General features: G+C 29.5%; 1 protein-coding gene across 1 annotated transcript; it reads right to left on the minus strand.

Annotated features, from left to right (window-relative positions):
* Window positions 1–2,242: 2,242 nt before the first annotated feature.
* LOC112682102 (proclotting enzyme-like) lies at window positions 2,243–8,520 on the minus strand. The gene is made up of 3 exons (XM_025552583.1): window positions 8,347–8,520; window positions 3,772–4,002; window positions 2,243–3,271 (listed from the first exon to the last, which is right to left on the minus strand). Exons 1-3 carry the CDS (start codon window positions 8,441–8,443, stop codon window positions 3,180–3,182), a joined length of 420 nt encoding a protein of 139 aa, XP_025408368.1. The 5' UTR covers window positions 8,444–8,520; the 3' UTR covers window positions 2,243–3,179.
* Between the last annotated feature and the right edge of the window lie 11,764 nt (window positions 8,521–20,284).

Raw genomic sequence — 20,284 nt, forward strand, 5'->3', positions numbered from 1 at the left:
ATGATAATGAGCTTTTGAAACCGTATGTTAAAATATTCGAGTTATTATGTTTCTATTATTTTAATTTTAACCCTCGAGGCTTGTATAGTATAACTAGTTTCGCGTCGTCATCAGATCGATTGGTATGTATTTAATTATTATATTCAATATTGAATTAAATATGATATTCACTGTAAGCAATGGAAAATACATTGTTCAAGAAAAAAAAAAATTGTATATTATACCAAATTACTAGTATATCTAAACACAAGGATAACATTTTTTAGAACGTTAGAGGCACGCAGCGGTGGACTGGCCAGGGGTGCAAAGTGCCATCGCACCCTAGGCCACGGCCAAAAAATATGAAACAAAAAAATTTAAATCACAAAATATAGTTATGTTCAATAAAGGCCTCGTCACACTGAGATTTTTTTAACAGTTCTATCGTCGTGGTTTTACCGTTCCCGAAATAAATGAAATATTTTCATAACATCGTCCAATTTAGGCGTCGAAAATGTTCTTGATATGTTTTCATTAAAACATAAAATATGTAATTTTTCTTTACTCCGTGTATTTATCCAATTTTAATTCCCATCGTGCAGGATGATCACGATCAAATTCAATGCATTCTAAAATAAAGTTACGTTCTTCATTTCTATCGGAAGAAGTTGTTTTAATATACGATTTAACTGATTTATTCAAAGGTACGCATTTATTAACGTAAATAATTTAGAAACTATACCAATGAAATATTGTCCATAGTATTGATAACTGCCCCAAGAGATACAATAATATTTACTGTTTATCAATAAATATTAAAATAGTTTAGATTGTTTTAATAATTTGAACAGGTCTTTAATACGACCAACAAACGAACAATATTATTGTCAATATAAAATATTGATCAATATTACCAACTATGTATGGGTAACACAAAATAAATTGTAGAGTTGGATGAATGACTAATCGACTATGTAAAATTTGTTGAAGAAAATATATTGTGTCCTCTATACGACCAAAATAGTGTTGAATATACAAATAATAAATTTATAATTATTTATTTAATTATATTTATATTATTATTTCATTAAACCTATTGATAGGTAACTTATAGCTTATGGGATAAGTAAATAAATTAATGTTTTACTATCTTTAATGTTATTATTTAATTAGGTAAATTGTATATCATCATGACATTATTATTCATTACTAATCCTTACATGTTTTGTGCCGAAAAAATATTTTATTTTATTTTATAGTCTATATTCCATAAATATTAAATATTTAAATATATAGGTAACCATAATTTTTTTAATATTTTGAAGTCGGCCAATTTAATCAGTTGCCCCCCCCCTTTAAAAAGTTGAAATGACGCCCCTGGACTCTGTTAAGTCAGATACTGTTAAACAACTATATAAGTAATTTAATGCGAAAAGTCGAAACATAAACCCTAGTTATTCATATTTTATTTTTATTCCATAGAATTTTTTGTGGCTGATATTTTTTATTAAGTTCAGTACTTTGACAGGAATCTTCAGTTATTTAGCTTAAAAACAAATTATTCATCGTACATCATAACTAGTTTGCGAGTGCTAACCTTGTAAATGTAAATATGGTAAACATTTTACGATTACACCCAAAAAGCGGTAAACAAGAATTAGAGTGTGGATATACGAAAGAAAAAAAATATATGCAAAGAAAATTAAATTTTTTATATGAGATGGTTGGTAATTATTTTATGTAAACATTTATTTTTCTCATACTATTTAAAAAAAAAAAAAAACTATTAAAAAATGTATGCATATGTTGCTTATCCTTCATCTTTATACTCAAAAATATTAGAACTACTCGAAGAGTACGAACACTGTTATAACAAACTATTTCTTATAATTCCGCAGTGTGAAATTTGAGCAAGTTTCTCTTTCCATTTCATCGAGTGCGTGAAAGTATTCGCAAATTATTTTCAACCTTATTATACATATTTAATACGCGTGTAGAGTAAAACCTTAAGTACATTTTCTATTTGAAAATACCACGGTTCATTGCAGCAGTCCGAAGTTGTAAATTATTATTAGGTATCGTGTTTGATTATTATGTCGGACAAGGTGTCTTTAAAAAAAAAAAAAAAAACGCGTTGATTATACAATTTTGAACAATTTATTAGCTAAATGTTTTTACGATTAAATTAAAAAACGAACGAGCGTAATGTCCATAACACTTGACAGTGTGTCATTATAATATAGACACTCCAGTCTAAAACATATACTTGCAGCATGTAAAAAAAAGGCATATAGAAATAGATACATTTATGTTTGTAGTCTGTGATCTAAAGTTTAAACACGTAATAGTTGCGCTGCGGTAACGATTGCATTGAAGAATAATGACACCAACTGTTGATCTGTTTGATTCGAGAGACAAAACACTCGAATACTAAAAATGACTAGAAATCGTACGTTGGACGTCACGCGTTGAAGACACGAACACAGAAATGGAAAACGGCGCGACCGTGTGCGGATGCAGTTAGTGCTAATCGCGTCCCTTGATCGTTTCCCGTTCGACGTTTCGGACCGATTACGAACTGCAACGGTGGTGGTGCCGGCGGGACGACGGGTCGGACAGGTTCGCGTGGGCCCGGCGGCGACCCTGATGGTCCGGACGGTCGCGGGTCGTGACACGGACGCGGAAACGGCAAAATACGGTCGTTATACAATTTACGGAGTGATCGCCGCGTAAAAGATTTTGCGCGTCCGGTTCGTTGGTGCACGTTGACGACTGCCAGCGGCTTCCTTCGTATCCGTTCCTCCGCGTCAGGACCGGATACAGGTCCGACCACACCCGCCGCTGAACCGCGCGCTCGATCGGCCGCCGTAAACTTCACGCGATCGGTCCGCCGGGTCCGCGTGCGTCGTCCGGATGGCACGTTTACCGTTTCGAGTTTGTACATTTTTTTTTCCTATTTTTTTTTATTTTAAATTTTTTATTATTATTATTATTATTATTTTTTATTCGCTCTCCACCAACATTGTTCATCTTTCCCCGCGTAAACGTGATTTATCGTTCAATCAGCGGCGACACGATTTCTCGAAGCAATGCCAGTCAGTCTTGAGTCGGCTTTTGTGGGAGTAACGAGCCACACGAACCGGAACACAACACTAAAAGCGGCGCGTTTCGATTCCACCGTGTTCGTTGTTCGCGTTCTTTTACGGGTTTCGTGACGATATCTGACGGCGAGGTCGCGAATAGGTAATGAGATTGTCTTGAACTAATCCGTCTTTGTCGATCTCGAAATGAACTGAAAAAATAAACCGCATATTTTACAATGTTCGTTGTTGTACATCAATGGCGAAAAATTATATTTAAGCAGGAAGGTTGAAATAATATATTTTATCGTCGTTTCTTAACTACATTAAATCCGGTTTTATCGATAAAATGGCAACCAAGATTCTTAACGCTACAAGTATGGATTCCTACACGTTAACATTTTGGTAATTGGGTATACTTGCATTTAAGTCTCACGACAAAATATTCGTGATAAAAATGTGTGTTAATATTCGAAGGACAGTTACTTCACGCGCACGGTTCACGTATAACAGCAAATGAATGTGTGCATTTCCTGTACAAAGGTGCGATCGATGATCCTAATGGTGTTGGTATGTATTTTTCAGTAGAAAAACTTTCCTATCACTTCTAAACTTATTGTTTTAAACTGACCACCGAATAATGATAGGTAGTTGAAAATAATGTACCGTTGAATTTGCGAACTTCCTGTAAAATGTACCGGAAAATACTCACGCGTTATTCCTGGTTCGATTTTCGGGAGATCTGTTTCCTTTTCTTTTTCCAATCTTTCCGCTCTAGTCACACTCTCCGGAGCACAGCACACGACCGGCATTTTACCTTTGAAACTGCATATGGTCGGATACTTTACATTATCTCTGATGTCTTGAATAGCTGTCTTGCAGTCGTTTAGTATTTTACACACATATGTTTTCTCTGAAAACATGCTTTTTTTGCACACTTCATCTAAAAGAAAAACCATACAATTTATTTATATATAATAAATACACTTAAATAAAACATCAATCGTGTGTGTGTGTGTGTGTCTGTGTATATAAGTACATTTAAATAGTTAATTTACCATAATGTTTACGTTATATAATATATTATTATTTTCCGCGAACTTTAAACGTGTTTTAAAACTATTATAATTTGATTTCCTGCTCTTTTGTTTTTACGGATGGTAATACGGTAGTAAATCAATCCAAGTGCATTTAATTAAAGTCAATTTCATATGCCAATGACAGTAAAATAATAAAATAATACAAACGTTCAAGGTGACGAATTTCTTGTAATTTTTTTGCTTAGTTTTTTATGATTTTAGATCTAGGGTCAATATCCGAAAACATAAACAATAATGCATCGTAGGCTAAGTATTTATTTATTTATTTATTTCTATATAAAAATTATTTATTTATTTTTTTATTTATTTATTTACATATTACTTAATTTTATTTGATGATACCAATTTTATTTGCAAATAAAAAAATGTTGTATTAAATTGATCTCAATCGCTAAATGTAAATTTTTTTAGTATTAATTATATCATGGATAAAAATATATTACGATGCACCTAATCTTTTTTAGTTTGTACTGTTATATTAAACATATTTTTTAGTATTTATTTTCATTGTTTATGTTAATATTTTACAATTAATGTGATTAATAATTCACGAAAACATGAAATATGATAAAAATTAAGAAATTTAAAAAAAAAAAATAATGAACAATTAAAAAAAACTGCAGATAATAATTTATTCAATTCCTCAAGATTCGATATTATTTGAGGATACAATCGAATATTATGAATCAAACGACTTTATTTGACTAACAGATTCAATACTTTTGAGAATAAGCCCCCTGTATATAACAGTATACATATAAATATACATTATAGTTCTGATTAATCCTCATCATGGGAAGGTTAAGACAAAGAAAGAAACGTTGGCGTTGCGCGCATAGTGGCGCTCTCATGGCCGGAAGACGTTCGGTGGCAGGGATGACGGGCAAGATAATCACGATTTGTGCACACGTGAACAAAAGAAAAAGTAAAAAATAAATAGCATATAATCAACTAATTTTGTTTCCGTTAATTAAAAAGCATCAATATTATTTTCATTGTCATCGATATCGACAATATGATATATTAAAGTCTTAAGTAGTTGTACAGAAGAGTAGTAAATTCTTTATATTTACAAACACAATGGATCATCGTGAATTATATCATAAGAACTTCTGTATAAGATTATATGGAGTTGATTGAATAAAATTGTTTTGAGAACAATATGGTGAAAAAAAATTTTTGTCGATATTTTATCATGAAATTTCCACGAGAACAGGTATGAATACCAGTTTTAATTGGAAATCATACGTAAAATAATCTTCGATGAAACCTGGATTTTCGAGAACCTGGATTTCAAACAATAATTTTACGATGATGGTGCGGTTTATTACATGTGGCATAAGACGAGAAGTGGTAATTCTACAATGTGGTCTGTAAGTTTTTTTCTCTTAGAATTAATTAAACAAAAAGGTTGATCAGAGAATAAAATGTTAAAAAACGAGTATTCTGGATCATGTATTATATTAATTGACGTGATGCACATATAGCATTATATACAAATACTATTCCAGTTTATTTTTTTATTTTTTCTTTGAACTTGACAATTGAACAATATTTAATGACCTTGGATACCAGGATTAAATTAAAATCATCGTGTCTAGAATAAAATTAAAAAAAAAAAAAATCCATTGATTGTACATCTAATACGAATTTTACAATAATTCAAAAACGATAAAAAAATATTATGAATACACTGAACTAATTTCACTCTAATACACTTCCAGGTAACCCTACCCGACGCCTTAATCGGAAATGATCCAGAGATCTTCTCAACACCCAAAATTAATTTAATATTCATGTAAAGGTAGCTCTACTGTGAGCTTCCCTTTTCACCGTCCCATCACCGCCATTCCTCCAACAAATTTACTCATTGTACATATAATAGTATAGATTGTAAATATTCAATAAACGATATTTTATTATAAAAAAAAAAAAAAAAAAAGAATACATTGAACAATCTAAGAGGTACATGATGAACTGTTTTGAAACGTAAAATAAAGTTGTTCAATAACGTTCTACATTGTCATATGCATATAACAACTATTATTTATATGATGAATTAAAATTGGGAAATTAAGATTTTTACAGTTAACTCAGATGTATAATTATAATTAAAATTACATATGGTTCATATATTTTCTATAGTTATAATGATGTTATTGCAAATTATAATATTTCCTCCATCTATGGATAGACATAGGGCGAACATTATAATTTAATAGTTAACAATATAGTTAGTATATGAGGACTTTTTCGTTCTCAAAGATATTAATTAATTAATAAATGAATACAATTTATTCTGATTATACGTGAATCCCATATAAAATATTCCTATTCCCATGCTTCGAAAACTATGCGTGATTATTAATTTTGCATGTAATAGTATTATTAACTGTTGTATGTATATATATCTTTCTTTCTTTTTGTATTCAACCCTATGGTTGGTTTCGCTGTTAAACGTGTGCTCTCCACTCTTCCCTGTTACCAGCTAACCTCTTTAGTTCCATGAAGTTTGACAGTCAAGCATTGGAGATTATTTGTTTGACAAATTAAGTCCTCGGTCTATCTTCCTTTCTATAAACTAGTTCGTTTTCGTGTCTCAATATATGTGACCAATCATGTTCCTTCGTCTCTGCGTTTATTTATTTTACTAAGTATGCTTTCGTTGATAAGGTGTTCTATTCATGTCACTCACATCCTTTTATATATTGTATATTATTAATATTAGAAATAATTAAAATTATATGTAAATTAAAAAAACAAAATGAAGGACGAAACTCCTAGATCATATGAGACTCCACGGTTGGGTGAGATACAGAGGTGGTTGAATGAATATGGATCTTTTAAACTTAAAACTAATGTACCATTGGCCTAGAAAAAAAAATCTAAGTGAAAGACGTTGGTTGAATCAGCTTAAACGCTTAAAGAACAAAAGTTATAAATTAAATTGATAGAGTAGTGGAACCAAATTTCTCAACAACATAGGTTGAACTTTTAATGATCTAAATTTCGCGAAAACCAAAAACATATACGCGTTCACGGCGTCGCTCGAAGCTCACATCGCATCGAAAATCGTGTTATAAGTACAGTGGACGTGGCGTCGTCATTTGGTGATGATCGAGCAATCTTTTTAGTCGAAATCGTGAAATTAGCCAAAAAATAAAAATAAAAATTACCACAACGTGGTCAAACATTCGTAATTTCACTAGGAATCTAAAATTAACTATGAATTTATGCATGTTTCAAATTAAAACAGAGTCAAATAACGAATAAGATACCCTTCCATGCGTTTTGTGATTAAAAAATATAGCATCAAGTACAACAACTTTTCTGAATAAGTTTTCACCATATTTGTAGGTTCATGAAATTCTGATAACAATCGCAGTTCCCGACCAAATAACTCAAGGATATATACAAATACTGTAACGAAATATATTAGTTTCGTTCTCGTTATAATACGAAAAACGAATGCAATGAGTATTCATTGTGTAAATAAATAGTGTGAATTTGGTTATTTTTTCCCATGTGAATCGTTTGGATAAATTTTCCGTTGTAATATTTTTTAATAAGTCATGCAAGTAATACAAATAAAATGTTAGGTTTTAATATATAAAAAAAAAAAAAAAACTATATTTCGATTGTTTCGCTACACGATTGTCGTTTATTCGCCCGCTAAAACGATATCACGTAGTTTTTCAAATTATCAAATCGCCAAACCATTATCGTTGTTTTCCAATCAACCCGGAGTGCACAACACCCGAATCCCGATCCCACAAGATGTTGTTGAAAAATCTGACGCTGAATCGTAATAGATGTGCTGACACCGATCAGTGGCGCCGAAACCTATGTTTATGCGTATGGCGAGTCACTCAATCGCTTAACCCGTCAACAGAAAATTTAATAAATTTTCTGTTAAACGCAACATTCAGGTCACTCCACTAGGTGTACAGTATACTCATCAGTCGTCGAAAGGGTACCGATCGTTACTCGTTCTCTTGACCCAACACATAAATTAATGATATTCTCTCGTAGACCTCGACTCTGTTTCAGTGTCCCGGCCACGGTCACGGCCATGGGCGTTGACACCGGGGCTACCACTGCGGCACCGAGCGCGAGTCAGTCGGCGTCACCGAGGGGGTAACGGAACCGAACCCCCATTCCCCGAGGGCAGATGTTTAGGTACTCACTTTCGTCCAGCCACAGTATGTCCGGCGGAGTGAACTTCACCGCCAAGGCCGGTGCGACGACGAGCAGAGCATAGCAGAAAATGTATGTAAAGCGCATACCTAACGATGACTATGCACACGCGCGGCTTGTACGACACTTGCTGCCGACGGACGAGAACTGCACTTCGGTCGCCGAGGTTCGCGGCGCACACCTCCGAACAAGACCGAACGAAACCGGTTTGCCCCGGGACCGCGCGCAACGTCCCGCGGACCACGTCCCGTTCGGCGGTCGGACGGAGGTGGTGGGCGCGAGAGGTTCCGGCCGCGACCGTCGTCGTTCGGCGACGGAGGATTCAACCGCCGGTATTTTTTCTTCTCTTATCTCGGGCTCCGACCCTCTATCCGACCGCGTGTGTAACCCGCCCGTGACCGTTTCGTTCGTTCTCAGACTCCGTTACGCTTCGATTTAGGCCGAGCACGATGTACGCGAAACGCGACCCGTCCGGAATCCCGCGTACGCGGGCCAAAGGGTTTAGAAATCCTTAAGTCCTCGACGGATCCGTGCCAACCAGCTTAAAAATAAAACTTCTCTCGGCACTCGTATCATCTTGGTACGCTGGTTAGCGGAAGAAACCCGTTGATTTTTTCGGTAAAGCCCTCCGGTCTTTTAAGACGTTCTGAAACATCTGTAGATTTATACGACGGATTGCAGCTGATTTATCAGTTATTACTGTTGTGTTATGAATTTTCATTGAATAAATGTTATTTTACACCCGTACATTTCAACATTGACAATATAATCAATAGACATTGAAAACCGCTGTAGGATTGATGGTCGGTTACAATGTTTTTTTTAATACCTTCTTTAGGCCACAGCTTGTATTTATATGCAATACATTTTAAATAACAATAAGTAAATTAAGATAATGTAAATAGTATTACAGGTTGAGAGATGACAATAGATAATCAATGAAAAGTTACTTAGAATTTATAAATATTTAGATTATATGTACTTGTATTAGATTAGGGTTATACACTAAGAAAAAATAAAATATAAAAGATACTGATTTAAATACATCTAAAAAAGGATAAGGCGTAAATGGATTAATAACTGAATCGTTATAAAGTATTTGTTTGGTCATATGCCATTAATACAAGAGTTGATCAATAATAATAATAATAATAATAGAAGAAATATTGTTAGGAATAAAAAAAAAAAAGTTATTATCAAGATCTGCCGAACCGGGTCATTTTAATTAATGGAAAAGGGAAAAACTTGATCCGTTTAATCTGGATTTTCAATTTGTAAGGATTGAATTCTCAGAATACCACAACGGTAAGACTTTTTATAGGATTTTATTCGCCATAGAGGAAATCCGTTGAAAATCCTCTCGTGTATGGGTACCTAATGATATCGGACCACGGTCCGTCTGTTGAAATGTAATGACGACACCGCGTCCGATGCGTAAACGGAAAACACTTAAGATTCAGGGATTACACCCGCAGAAATTTAGTGCAGGGGGTGGACGAATAGTCACTGAGTAATCGATATGAGTTGATAACCGGCTTTGAATAAATTTGAGTAAAAAATTTTATTTTATAACTGACATGAAAAATCTCAAAAAGGGAATGGCCTCCACTGCCCCTCCCATCTGGGCGTCCCTGTTTATACACGCTTTTCAGTAGGATGTGATCACCGAGCGTGTCCGTGAATGCGTAGACATTTAGACGAATCTGATGTATCTGAGTAAAAAAAAAAAAAATGATCGGTTATTCTGAATTTCATTTTCATGGCTAAAAGATATTCATGGTGAAGAAATAAACAAATACCTCCTGCCGATGGGTTTTATTTCGCAATTAAATTATATGTTTAACATCTTAATGTATCTATTACACATTATACAGAGAAACCCAACAATTCAGTGTCGATGACAAACGCGTTTGACTTATTTGAATAATTATCGATTTTTTTTTTTCTACTCGTGTTGCTAATAATCGTCAGTTCGTGTTATGGAAACAATGTTTTTTCTATACAAGTATTTAATATTTTTTGCCATTTCAGATGAAACTTAGCTTTAGTGCTCCTTATTTGACGTAGGAATACAATTATAATATAATTAGACCAGTTTCTGAACATTTTCTGTGAATTTATAATATTATTCACGTATATCCATGAATCATTTTATTCAATCTTACACGTAAATTTGTGTACTCACGTACTTACATTGTAACTTGGTTCTATATTTAATTTGTAGGAGAATCATGGTTTTTACTCATATCTAAAATATAGATAATATTATTATAATAAACAACAACATAAAGTAGTACTAGATTAAACTCAACAAATTAATATATTTTTAATATGAAATAATATACATTTTCACACCAATTAAAATTTTTCAAGTGCAATGTCAGACTGATCATGGCCGCTAGGTTGTGAACAAATCCGGGGCTCCCGGTCGAATTTTTATCGAGGGGCCCTCATGTCTAAAGATTTATAAATTATAATAATAATCATTGTAATTACTGGTGGCCTTTAGTGAACTAAAAAACTTGCTATTATTACATGAATCAATTGTACAATTCGTATATCATTGTAAAAATATTATTAAATGAGATGTATATTATGAGGTATTATTTGTATTACTTATGTAACATTGTAATATTATATCTAATCACGCTAACAATGTAGCCAACATAATTGTTTGTGTATTTGAAATAAGGCACCATTAAAAATTATAGTATTTTGCACTATTTATAAGCACTTTATCATTTTATGAGATGACATTTTTGGGGGCTCTTATGAAGAAATGCATCCGTGGCCCTTTTAGTACCAGGCTGTTCAAGTGATTAACAAAGTCACGTGTTAATGCATTTCAACATTTATTAATCCACGCATATTAGTCATATGTTTTTTTTATTTTATTACATTCACATGAGCACATGTGTTTTTATTCATCTATAAAATTTATAACCCCTACTTAACGTTTATAATATTATTTTTTTTTCACAATAATTCAATAAAATTTAACGTTGACATTTTTCTTATATTGACTTCTTCAAAGATAATTTTCGCATATTTTCGTCGATTATAATGTGTACAAGTCATTTCAATGCAGTCATGTTATCATGCATGTATCATTAAATTGTATAGAAAAGTTTTTCAAACAAAATATCGGTAGTTTTTAGTTTTTTTTTTAAATTTTCGTATTAATCGAAAACTAGCTTGAAAAACAGTTAACCGGTCGATTGAAAAAATTAATAACTACATTTTAATTTATTATAAATATCATAAAGAAGGTATTGAATGAGTGTTGATTAAAAACACATAAAAAATAGTTGTGTACGGAGAACCAGTACTTATTTACAGCTATCTAAAATATTTGTAAAAATATTTACTTTTTTTTGTTGGTGCATTTATTAGTAAAAACTTATTATTAATGTGAATACCGTTGATAAACTGTACTTAAACTAAATATGTAAATGAAAATAAAAATGAATGTTCATATAGAAGACATAAGGTCATGAAACCTAATATTTTAATCCTTAATTACTTTGTTTTCAGTAAAGCAAAATACGAATTTGCATAATAATCCAGGTTTTAATTATAATAATTATCTAGTATATCAGTTTAATAAATAAATATTAATTATTAATTTGTTGATTATTAAAATGAAAAAAGCTAAATGTAAATTTGGCTTTGAATACATACTAGTATATTAAAAATAGACACAATTATCTTTTTATAATTTTTAAATCCACTGTAGTACATGGAAAGTTATATTTTTTAAATATTGTTAATGTTTGCTAAGATATTTTATATAAGGGCTAATACTTGTGAATCATAAAACCAGTTTGGTAAATTCAAAATATATATAAAGTTTTATCTAAAAATAAAAAATCAGTGTTAAATCAGTGGAGTTTTGACTCTCAATATACATGTATTCGTATAAATAAAAAAGCATATTATGTTGTTTTTAAACTTAAACTGTTAAACTAGTATATTCAAGAGATATAAGGTTACTTTTTGAAAATTTCTGTTATATACTATAATAATATAATTTAAAGAGTTATTACGTAGTTAAATATTTAAGTAAACAAAATTGGTTAAAACTAAAGATTTGTAACTCGTATTTGAAAGTATATTTAGGGATTTTAATTGCGTTACGGTTTTTTTTTCTTTAGTGTGAATCAACTAAACCAATTAGGGTTTTATTATTTTTTTTTTTAGACTTGTAAGATCTGACTTGTAATCAATAACAGTCAATATTACTTATATTGTTACAATAATAAATCAGATGTTGGATAATGGGATTATGTGAGGTACGATATAGATAGCCTCTATGTCTACAAATACTTTATACTACTAGATATGAATAAACTTAAAGTACCTACATTAAAATATTGTAATCAACAGGGTAAAACTTACGAAAAAAAAAATATAAAGCTAACATTACATCTGAAATTGTATTTAATTAGTTAAATTTATTGGATAAACTATTTATATATAAGTATTCAGTTTATGTTTCAAATCTCTAAAGTTAATATTTTTTGATAAATTAAATGTTATCGTTTAATTTGAATTTGTGGAAATCTTCGGATAAATCTATAAATTAACTAATTTCGATAAAACATTTTTAACGTTTTTGCAACCTTCTGGTAAACTTAATTTTTTTTAGATCGAATAAATATATACTGTGACATCATAACTATTAAGTTATTTTACTATAGCTTAGGAAAATAATTACTGCACAAAAATAAACTTCTTTTCTTTTCATGACAATATCTAAGCAAATTTCTCAACTAATATAAACGCAATTTGCCCTTATCTTGTAGATCTGAGTATAGTTAATACATAAAAATAATGAGTTTTATAATTTTCACCTAATATGTATTAAAATGTTAGTCGAAATGAATGGTCCGGAGCAACACGTTTTTATTTGATATTTCTGCTTCATGTTTTTTTACAGATGCTTATAATCTGAAAAATACTAGCGTATTACCAAAATTGTCTTCTTTTATGGTTAGCAGTGAAGTCAAGTAAAAAATTCAACACATTGCGGTGTCAACGTTTTTTTGTGAAATATGTGACAACATATATAATATTATATTGTTTCTTCGTCGTTTTTTGATGTTTATATTTTTAATATCAATTAATTTGTGTGTTACATTTTTATTTATTTTTTCGTTATCATTGTACAAAATAGTACATGCCGATCTGTTATGAAATTTTATAACACTAAATTATATGATAAAGACAGCTAACTAAATTTTAGAAAAAAAAAACATCAAAACATTTTTAAACAAAATGGTGTGCATACACCGTAATTAGTTTTATATTGTTATTATAAATTATAAATGATAATACGATACGTCGCTACACACTGCACATGATGTAGCAAACAAACCGAAATAAGTGTCCAATGCAGGAAACATACTATTTATATTTTAAATAAAAATAAAACTATATTTATGTAGCTTGTCAATCAACTATGAATGGCTAAGAATTCTGAGTAGAAAGCGAATTACTATTCGAATACCGGTTTCCCAAATAATTTCTTGAACTGCGGAGATCGTTTAAAATTCGCCGCTTTAGGCAAATGCCGAGAATATCGGACTACAATAATAGTATTTGTTTTTATATATATCTTCTATATAATAACTCATTATTTTTATGTATTAACTATACTCAGATCTACAAGATAAGGGCAAATTGCGTTTATATTAGTTGAGAAATTTGCTTAGATATTGTCATGAAAAGAAAAGAAGTTTATTTTTGTGCAGTAATTATTTTCCTAAGCTATAGTAAAATAACTTAATAGTTATGATGTCACAGTATATATTTATTCGATCTAAAAAAAATTAAGTTTACCAGAAGGTTGCAAAAACGTTAAAAATGTTTTATCGAAATTAGTTAATTTATAGATTTATCCGAAGATTTCCACAAATTCAAATTAAACGATAACATTTAATTTATCAAAAAATATTAACTTTAGAGATTTGAAACATAAACTGAATACTTATATATAAATAGTTTATCCAATAAATTTAACTAATTAAATACAATTTCAGATGTAATGTTAGCTTTATATTTTTTTTTTTCATAAGTTTTACCCTGTTGATTACAATATTTTAATGTAGGTACTTTAAGTTTATTCATATCTAGTAGTATAAAGTATTTGTAGACATAGAGGCTATCTATATCGTACCTCATATAATCCCATTATCCAACATCTGATTTATTATTGTAACAATATAAGTAATATTGACTGTTATTGATTACAAGTCTGATCTTACAAGTCTAAAAAAAAAAATAATAAAACCCTAATTGGTTTAGTTGATTCACATTAAAGAAAAAAAACCGTAACGCAATTAAAATCCCTAAATATACTTTCAAATACGAGTTACAAATCTCTAGTTTTAACCAATTTTGTTTACTTAAATATTTAACTACGTAATAACTCTTTAAATTATATTATTATAGTATATAACAAATATAGTATATATAGTAGTATATGTATCTATGCAGATAAATAAGTATAATTATTAAATCATTAGTGCATGACGGTCAGCTTCATTCGAGTACACCACTATCCAACAGAACCCTGGTACTGCGGCAAGCAATACATTTAATCATACAGTTCCTTACAATATTAAGACAACTCCAATGTTTTTCACAGTGTAGTTTAAACCGAATCTTCTAGAACAATTATCGTATAATAAACCAATGGGAAATTAACCATTTTAGGTGATGTTGATAGTTTATCCAGATAATATCATTAATAATAGGTTGCAATAAATTACAGTTCTAGCTAGATGTAGTATTATACTTAATTAAAATAAAAACTTCTATTTGTGTAAAATATTTCTTTATGGTATACATAATCAACGCCAAATGAAACTGTTGTTGCTTACGCGTACAGTTATATCAAAACTTGTTAGTGGATGACTATAAAACTTATATTCTTAAATTAGCTTGTGAAAAATAAAAATTGAAGCTAATTAACTCACAAAGTTGTTTGGTAAAATAACGCATCAGTTTAAATTTTAAACTGTATAGCTAAGATGTAAAAATACAAAATATGGTCGATCTAGCATTCTATTAAATGATTGAGTAATAATCATAAGAGCTAGGCGTATTTATATATGATAAAGAAGTGTAATTTATAGTTTTTTTTTTTTACAAATAAATATATCATTACCAGTGTTGGGACTTATCTAAATAAATTATCTAGATAGATTTGTTGTCATCTTTTATCTTATCTAGATAACTAATGCTAAGTTATCTAATTACTTATCTAAGATAACATTTTTACTTATCTAGATAATTGTCTGAATTCTTGCCAAGATTAGAGTTATTTTTATTCATGTATGAAGACGACTCCAAGAAATCAGAGATCATAAAAATCGGTCCAGTCGTTCTTGAATTATAAATTCTGTAACTAACCCGACTTTCTTTTATATATATAGATTTTGTATTCATAATCATAATTCGTGTACTATTAATATGTTATTATTATTTCTTGGTATGATATTTTGTTTGTATTTTCATGTCAGGAAAATATTTTTGGTATTTTTTAAACTTAATTTTTTATTTTTCCATGGAAGTTCCAAATATAGTAGGTTGATTTTAGTATACACATGTAACTCATAAGCTGAATATTCAATACTTCATTCTTGGAACCCGTTAAGTTGTAACTACTTACAGAATAAAGAAAATAATCAAATTACAATTTATGGAAAACAATTTTGTTAACTTAAAATAATTTCTTATGTATTCTGTACTCATCCTGAGCAATTTTCATTGTTTTTTTTTTTTGTGATTTTTTGTGACATTTTAGTTACATTATACATAAATATTGCTTAATGGTACACAATATTACAACAATAAACATTACACACCTAGGTATCTATTGATAATAACGATTATAATTAAGTCTTCATAGATATTATAAATATGAAATATTGACAAAAAAATTTTAAAATTTTAAAATATCTTTTTTTTTATCTAGATAAAATGAAATTTTCCTTTATCTAAATATTTTAATTTTTTTATCTATTATCTTTATCTAGATGAATTTGGACATATTATCTTTCATCTTTATTTAGATAAATTTTTCATTATCTATTCCCAACACGGATCATTACTAATCTACACTCACTAATCAGTCATTAGATACTTTAAATATGTTACACAATTATCTACCAAATGTACTACTAAAAAGCAAGGACAACGCTACATCAATAATTACACTGAGTAATTCAACAAATTGTAATTATCTTAAGGTGGCTGAAAAAATAATTAACAAAAACAGCCATATATTTTCGGCGGACGTTGTAATACGTTATTGAATAAGATCTACATTTTACGAGTGTTATTATTTTATCGTAAGATGCGAAAAAAAAATCTTATATTTTAAATATCATCTTAACTATAAAATCTTCTTTAAATGTTAAATTTTATCATTGGTTCAATTCATTGATTTCTGGGTATGAAGTGTTTTTTAACAACGTTGTAAAATTCTTTAGTATTTGAATAACTTGACATTGTTATAAAACTTATAATTATTCTTCATTCTAGCTGTTACATGCATAATTGTAGATCAAAGCTGTAATGCTGTACTTAAGTATAGTTTTAAGTTTATTAAATTTATTAACCTACACTCTGAATGGGTTTTTTGAGTGTAATGGTAAATTGTTTGTTTTTAATATAAAAGACCAATTAGCGAAATGAAGACACCACTATTTAACCACCTTGGTCTAGAAGGAAAACCACAAAAATAAATCTGAAAATATATTTTCTCGCTAATGTTGTTTTTAATACTGTTGATCAAATCAGAAAAATTTTAAAACTTGCAAAATTGATTAAATATTCATCAAAAGTTTTTCTTTTCTTTAACATTCCACTGGTTTATAGAAATTTAACTAAAACGTATGTATTCTTGTTATAAAATTAGCGTTAAATGATTCAACGCACATCGTTTACAATTTTAAAGGAAAAAACAATAATGAATAGTAATAAATTAGTTTGTGTGGGACTAGCATAACAATTTTATTTGTTCGAGTACTACATTTAATGTTTATGATTTATGATTAATTTTAAAACAAAATAGTATTAAGAATTCAATTTATGTATTAAATAAAATAATATTTATTTTAAATTTTTTTCAGAACAACAATGACTTGTGATATTACAAACAAAAATAAAAATGTAATTTATTACAATGTAACGTATTAACAATATTCCATTACGAGATTGTGTTTCATTGGTTTATGTTAGATTAGGAATCTTTTTCTTTTTTTAGCTAAAAGAAAAAATCATTTTTGCTTAAAACACCTGTAATGTTGGTTATATAAAAATATTTGTTCCTAAGTAACTGTAAAATTAAGGATTTTAATAATAATATAAGAATATTTGAGATGATACAGCTTTCAGTGAATATACACAATGGTGGTACTACGATCATCTAGGCCCGTTGATACAATTTTTTTATATACATTTCTTCATATATTATATATGAATATATATATTTTATATTTATATTTTTACATTAGAACCTATTATACCTTTAATCCAACTTTCTAAATATTATTAGACCGTTTATTTTTATACATTAATAAAATCAATATTCATAGTCAATAATAATAAATTTGTATTTATGACAAATGATAATGAAAATACAATGAAAATGATTTTTTCTATTACAATCTTGAGCAAAAGTCTTGATACCACTGATCAACAGCGTTGTTTAAACAAAAATCTGGAACGAAAATTTAAAATTGTAAAATTTTTATTAAAACACGAGAAAGTTGATGTTCACTCAATATGACTGTGATTAATTTTAGTATAAAATATTTTACAACAGAATTTGTTTGTTCGTTGCCAGCGATGTAACTAAAAATGTATTAATATAATAAATAGTAGCCACGACATTTTGCATAACAATCGGTCGTTATAAAAATTATACTGCGAATATTAAAATAATATAAACAAGGTAAGTAAAATTACACCTTGATTTAATGAATATAACCGCGATGGATCAGAGGATGTATTAACTAAATAATTTATCAGCTATTATAATATTCTTTTGTCCCTTTGATTTAGAACCTGCTATTTTTTTACTCTTTATCATAAGTATTTTCTCATATGATTGGTTTTAGTATAGATTCGTAATGTAAATATTGATATACTTATTTTATTACTGTACTTTATTACATTAGGACCGTATTAAATCAACAAGGTAAATAACATAGTTAAGTTGTATTAAACTTACCAGAAATTAAAATAATGGACATAGGTTTGCGTAGTACGACCAAAACAATGTATTCGCCGAGGGAACCGGACATCATGGCGTAGCAATTTCGGCGTGCTTAAATATTTTTAGACCTATATTCCTTATTTTTAATTATTATTAAACACGTGCTGTATAGTAAATGATTCTAAAAGCGCTATATAAAAAATCCCAATTTTTTTTTTTTTACCTATTGAAAAAAGTTTGTAAACATATTGAGATAAGTAGTTGTTATTTTCTGATATATTTAATATATTTTTATATATTTGGTGCAACAATTCAATTTATACGCAAGTTTTCAAATGTGGACTATTCTGGTTTTTGCACTAATCACTTAAATTAACAATTATCACGAAATAAAAATTCAATATTAGTATTCCACACCGAAATGAACCCAATAAAAATGATAAGGGACCGTGAAATTTCAATTGTATTTGTAAGTTTTGCAATGATCGCCGGTCTTCGTTTGCGCTTCACTATTGTTAATTTTGTCCTTTTTCGTAAGAAAATTGCGCATTGTTCGATTTTTGGGTTATCCATCATTTGCGCATCAATATTATTTGACAATAGAACTGAAAAAAGGTGTATATATCCAATGGTTTAGGTTGTTTTCTAACTTTAAGCTTACTTTATTTAACTTTATAAATTTACTAGTCAATTTTCAAATATTGTACAGGTATTTCTGTTTTAAAATATATTTGTATCGTAGTAATATTGTGTAGGTAATCAGTTAGCAATAACATGATGAGATTAACAACTAAACTGTACGGGTGACCAATTGATTTTTATCGCATAAGTACCTAGATAGTAGATTAGTAAATCGCGTGAGACGCTGTCGAAACGTATACGACTTTATGAGACATATTAGTCGTGAACGGTTCGATAACCAGTGCATACTATTATTATACTGTAATTTCGAGTTTTGAATATATTTAAGTATGAGTCAATTAAAATTTGTTGATTCAAATCGTCGAAAAGCTGCAACTATTTTCCAAAAATATTTTTTATACAGAAAGAAAAACGCTGAAAAGTTGTGAAATTATATTTGTGTCCGAAAAAAGATTGCTATGCTTCAACAAAAATTGATGAACACCGAAGTAAGGTGTTAGAAATACGCGGAGAACATATACATCTCTAATTGACGGAGCAAATTTAATTTATTTAATTTCATATACTTAGGTAATAGAAACGTTGAAAGAAATATAGTCAGAAACATATGTCAAGATAAAAGAAATTTCAAGTGGTATCCATCATTTACAACGGGCTCCTGAACGTCAAAAGCTTGAATACATTCAAAAACATTGGCGTAATCATACTACCGGTAAAATAAACCGGTTACATTTTGTAAAGACAATAGGACATTACAATACACAAAGTACTGACTTATAATATTTAACCTTAAACATTATAACTATGACTATAATTTGCTAATTGAAATGAACACATTTAATTACAATAGTTATTATTATTTTTTTTTATATACCTTTCTATTGTTTAAAAATATTGATGCGCATTTGATGTACGATAATTTGGTGCAGTCAAACAGGTAATGCGCAAATGATAATCGTACGGTGATGCGTAAACGATGTACGAAATTTTGGCACAGGTAAACAGACGATGCGCAAATGATTTACGGCTGTAACGATAGCGATCGATTTTTTGGGTTC

Source organism: Sipha flava, unplaced genomic scaffold (genome assembly GCF_003268045.1).
Source record: "Sipha flava isolate LNK unplaced genomic scaffold, YSA_version1 1_pilon_pilon, whole genome shotgun sequence".
Taxonomy (NCBI): Eukaryota; Metazoa; Arthropoda; class Insecta; order Hemiptera; family Aphididae; genus Sipha; species Sipha flava.

What these genes read in the sequence shown, in the direction of transcription:
- LOC112682102 (XM_025552583.1), bottom strand. Translation starts at nt 8,443, where the DNA reads ATGCGCTTTACATACATTTTCTGCTATGCTCTGCTCGTCGTCGCACCG. An exon ending in CATACTGTGGCTGGACGAAA is followed by an intron (nt 4,003 to 8,346) that starts GTGAGTACCTAA and finishes TTTTTCTTTTAG; the next exon opens with ATGAAGTGTGCAAAAAAAGC. An exon ending in AATCGAACCAGGAATAACGC is followed by an intron (nt 3,272 to 3,771) that starts GTGAGTATTTTC and finishes TTATTTTTTCAG; the next exon opens with TTCATTTCGAGATCGACAAA.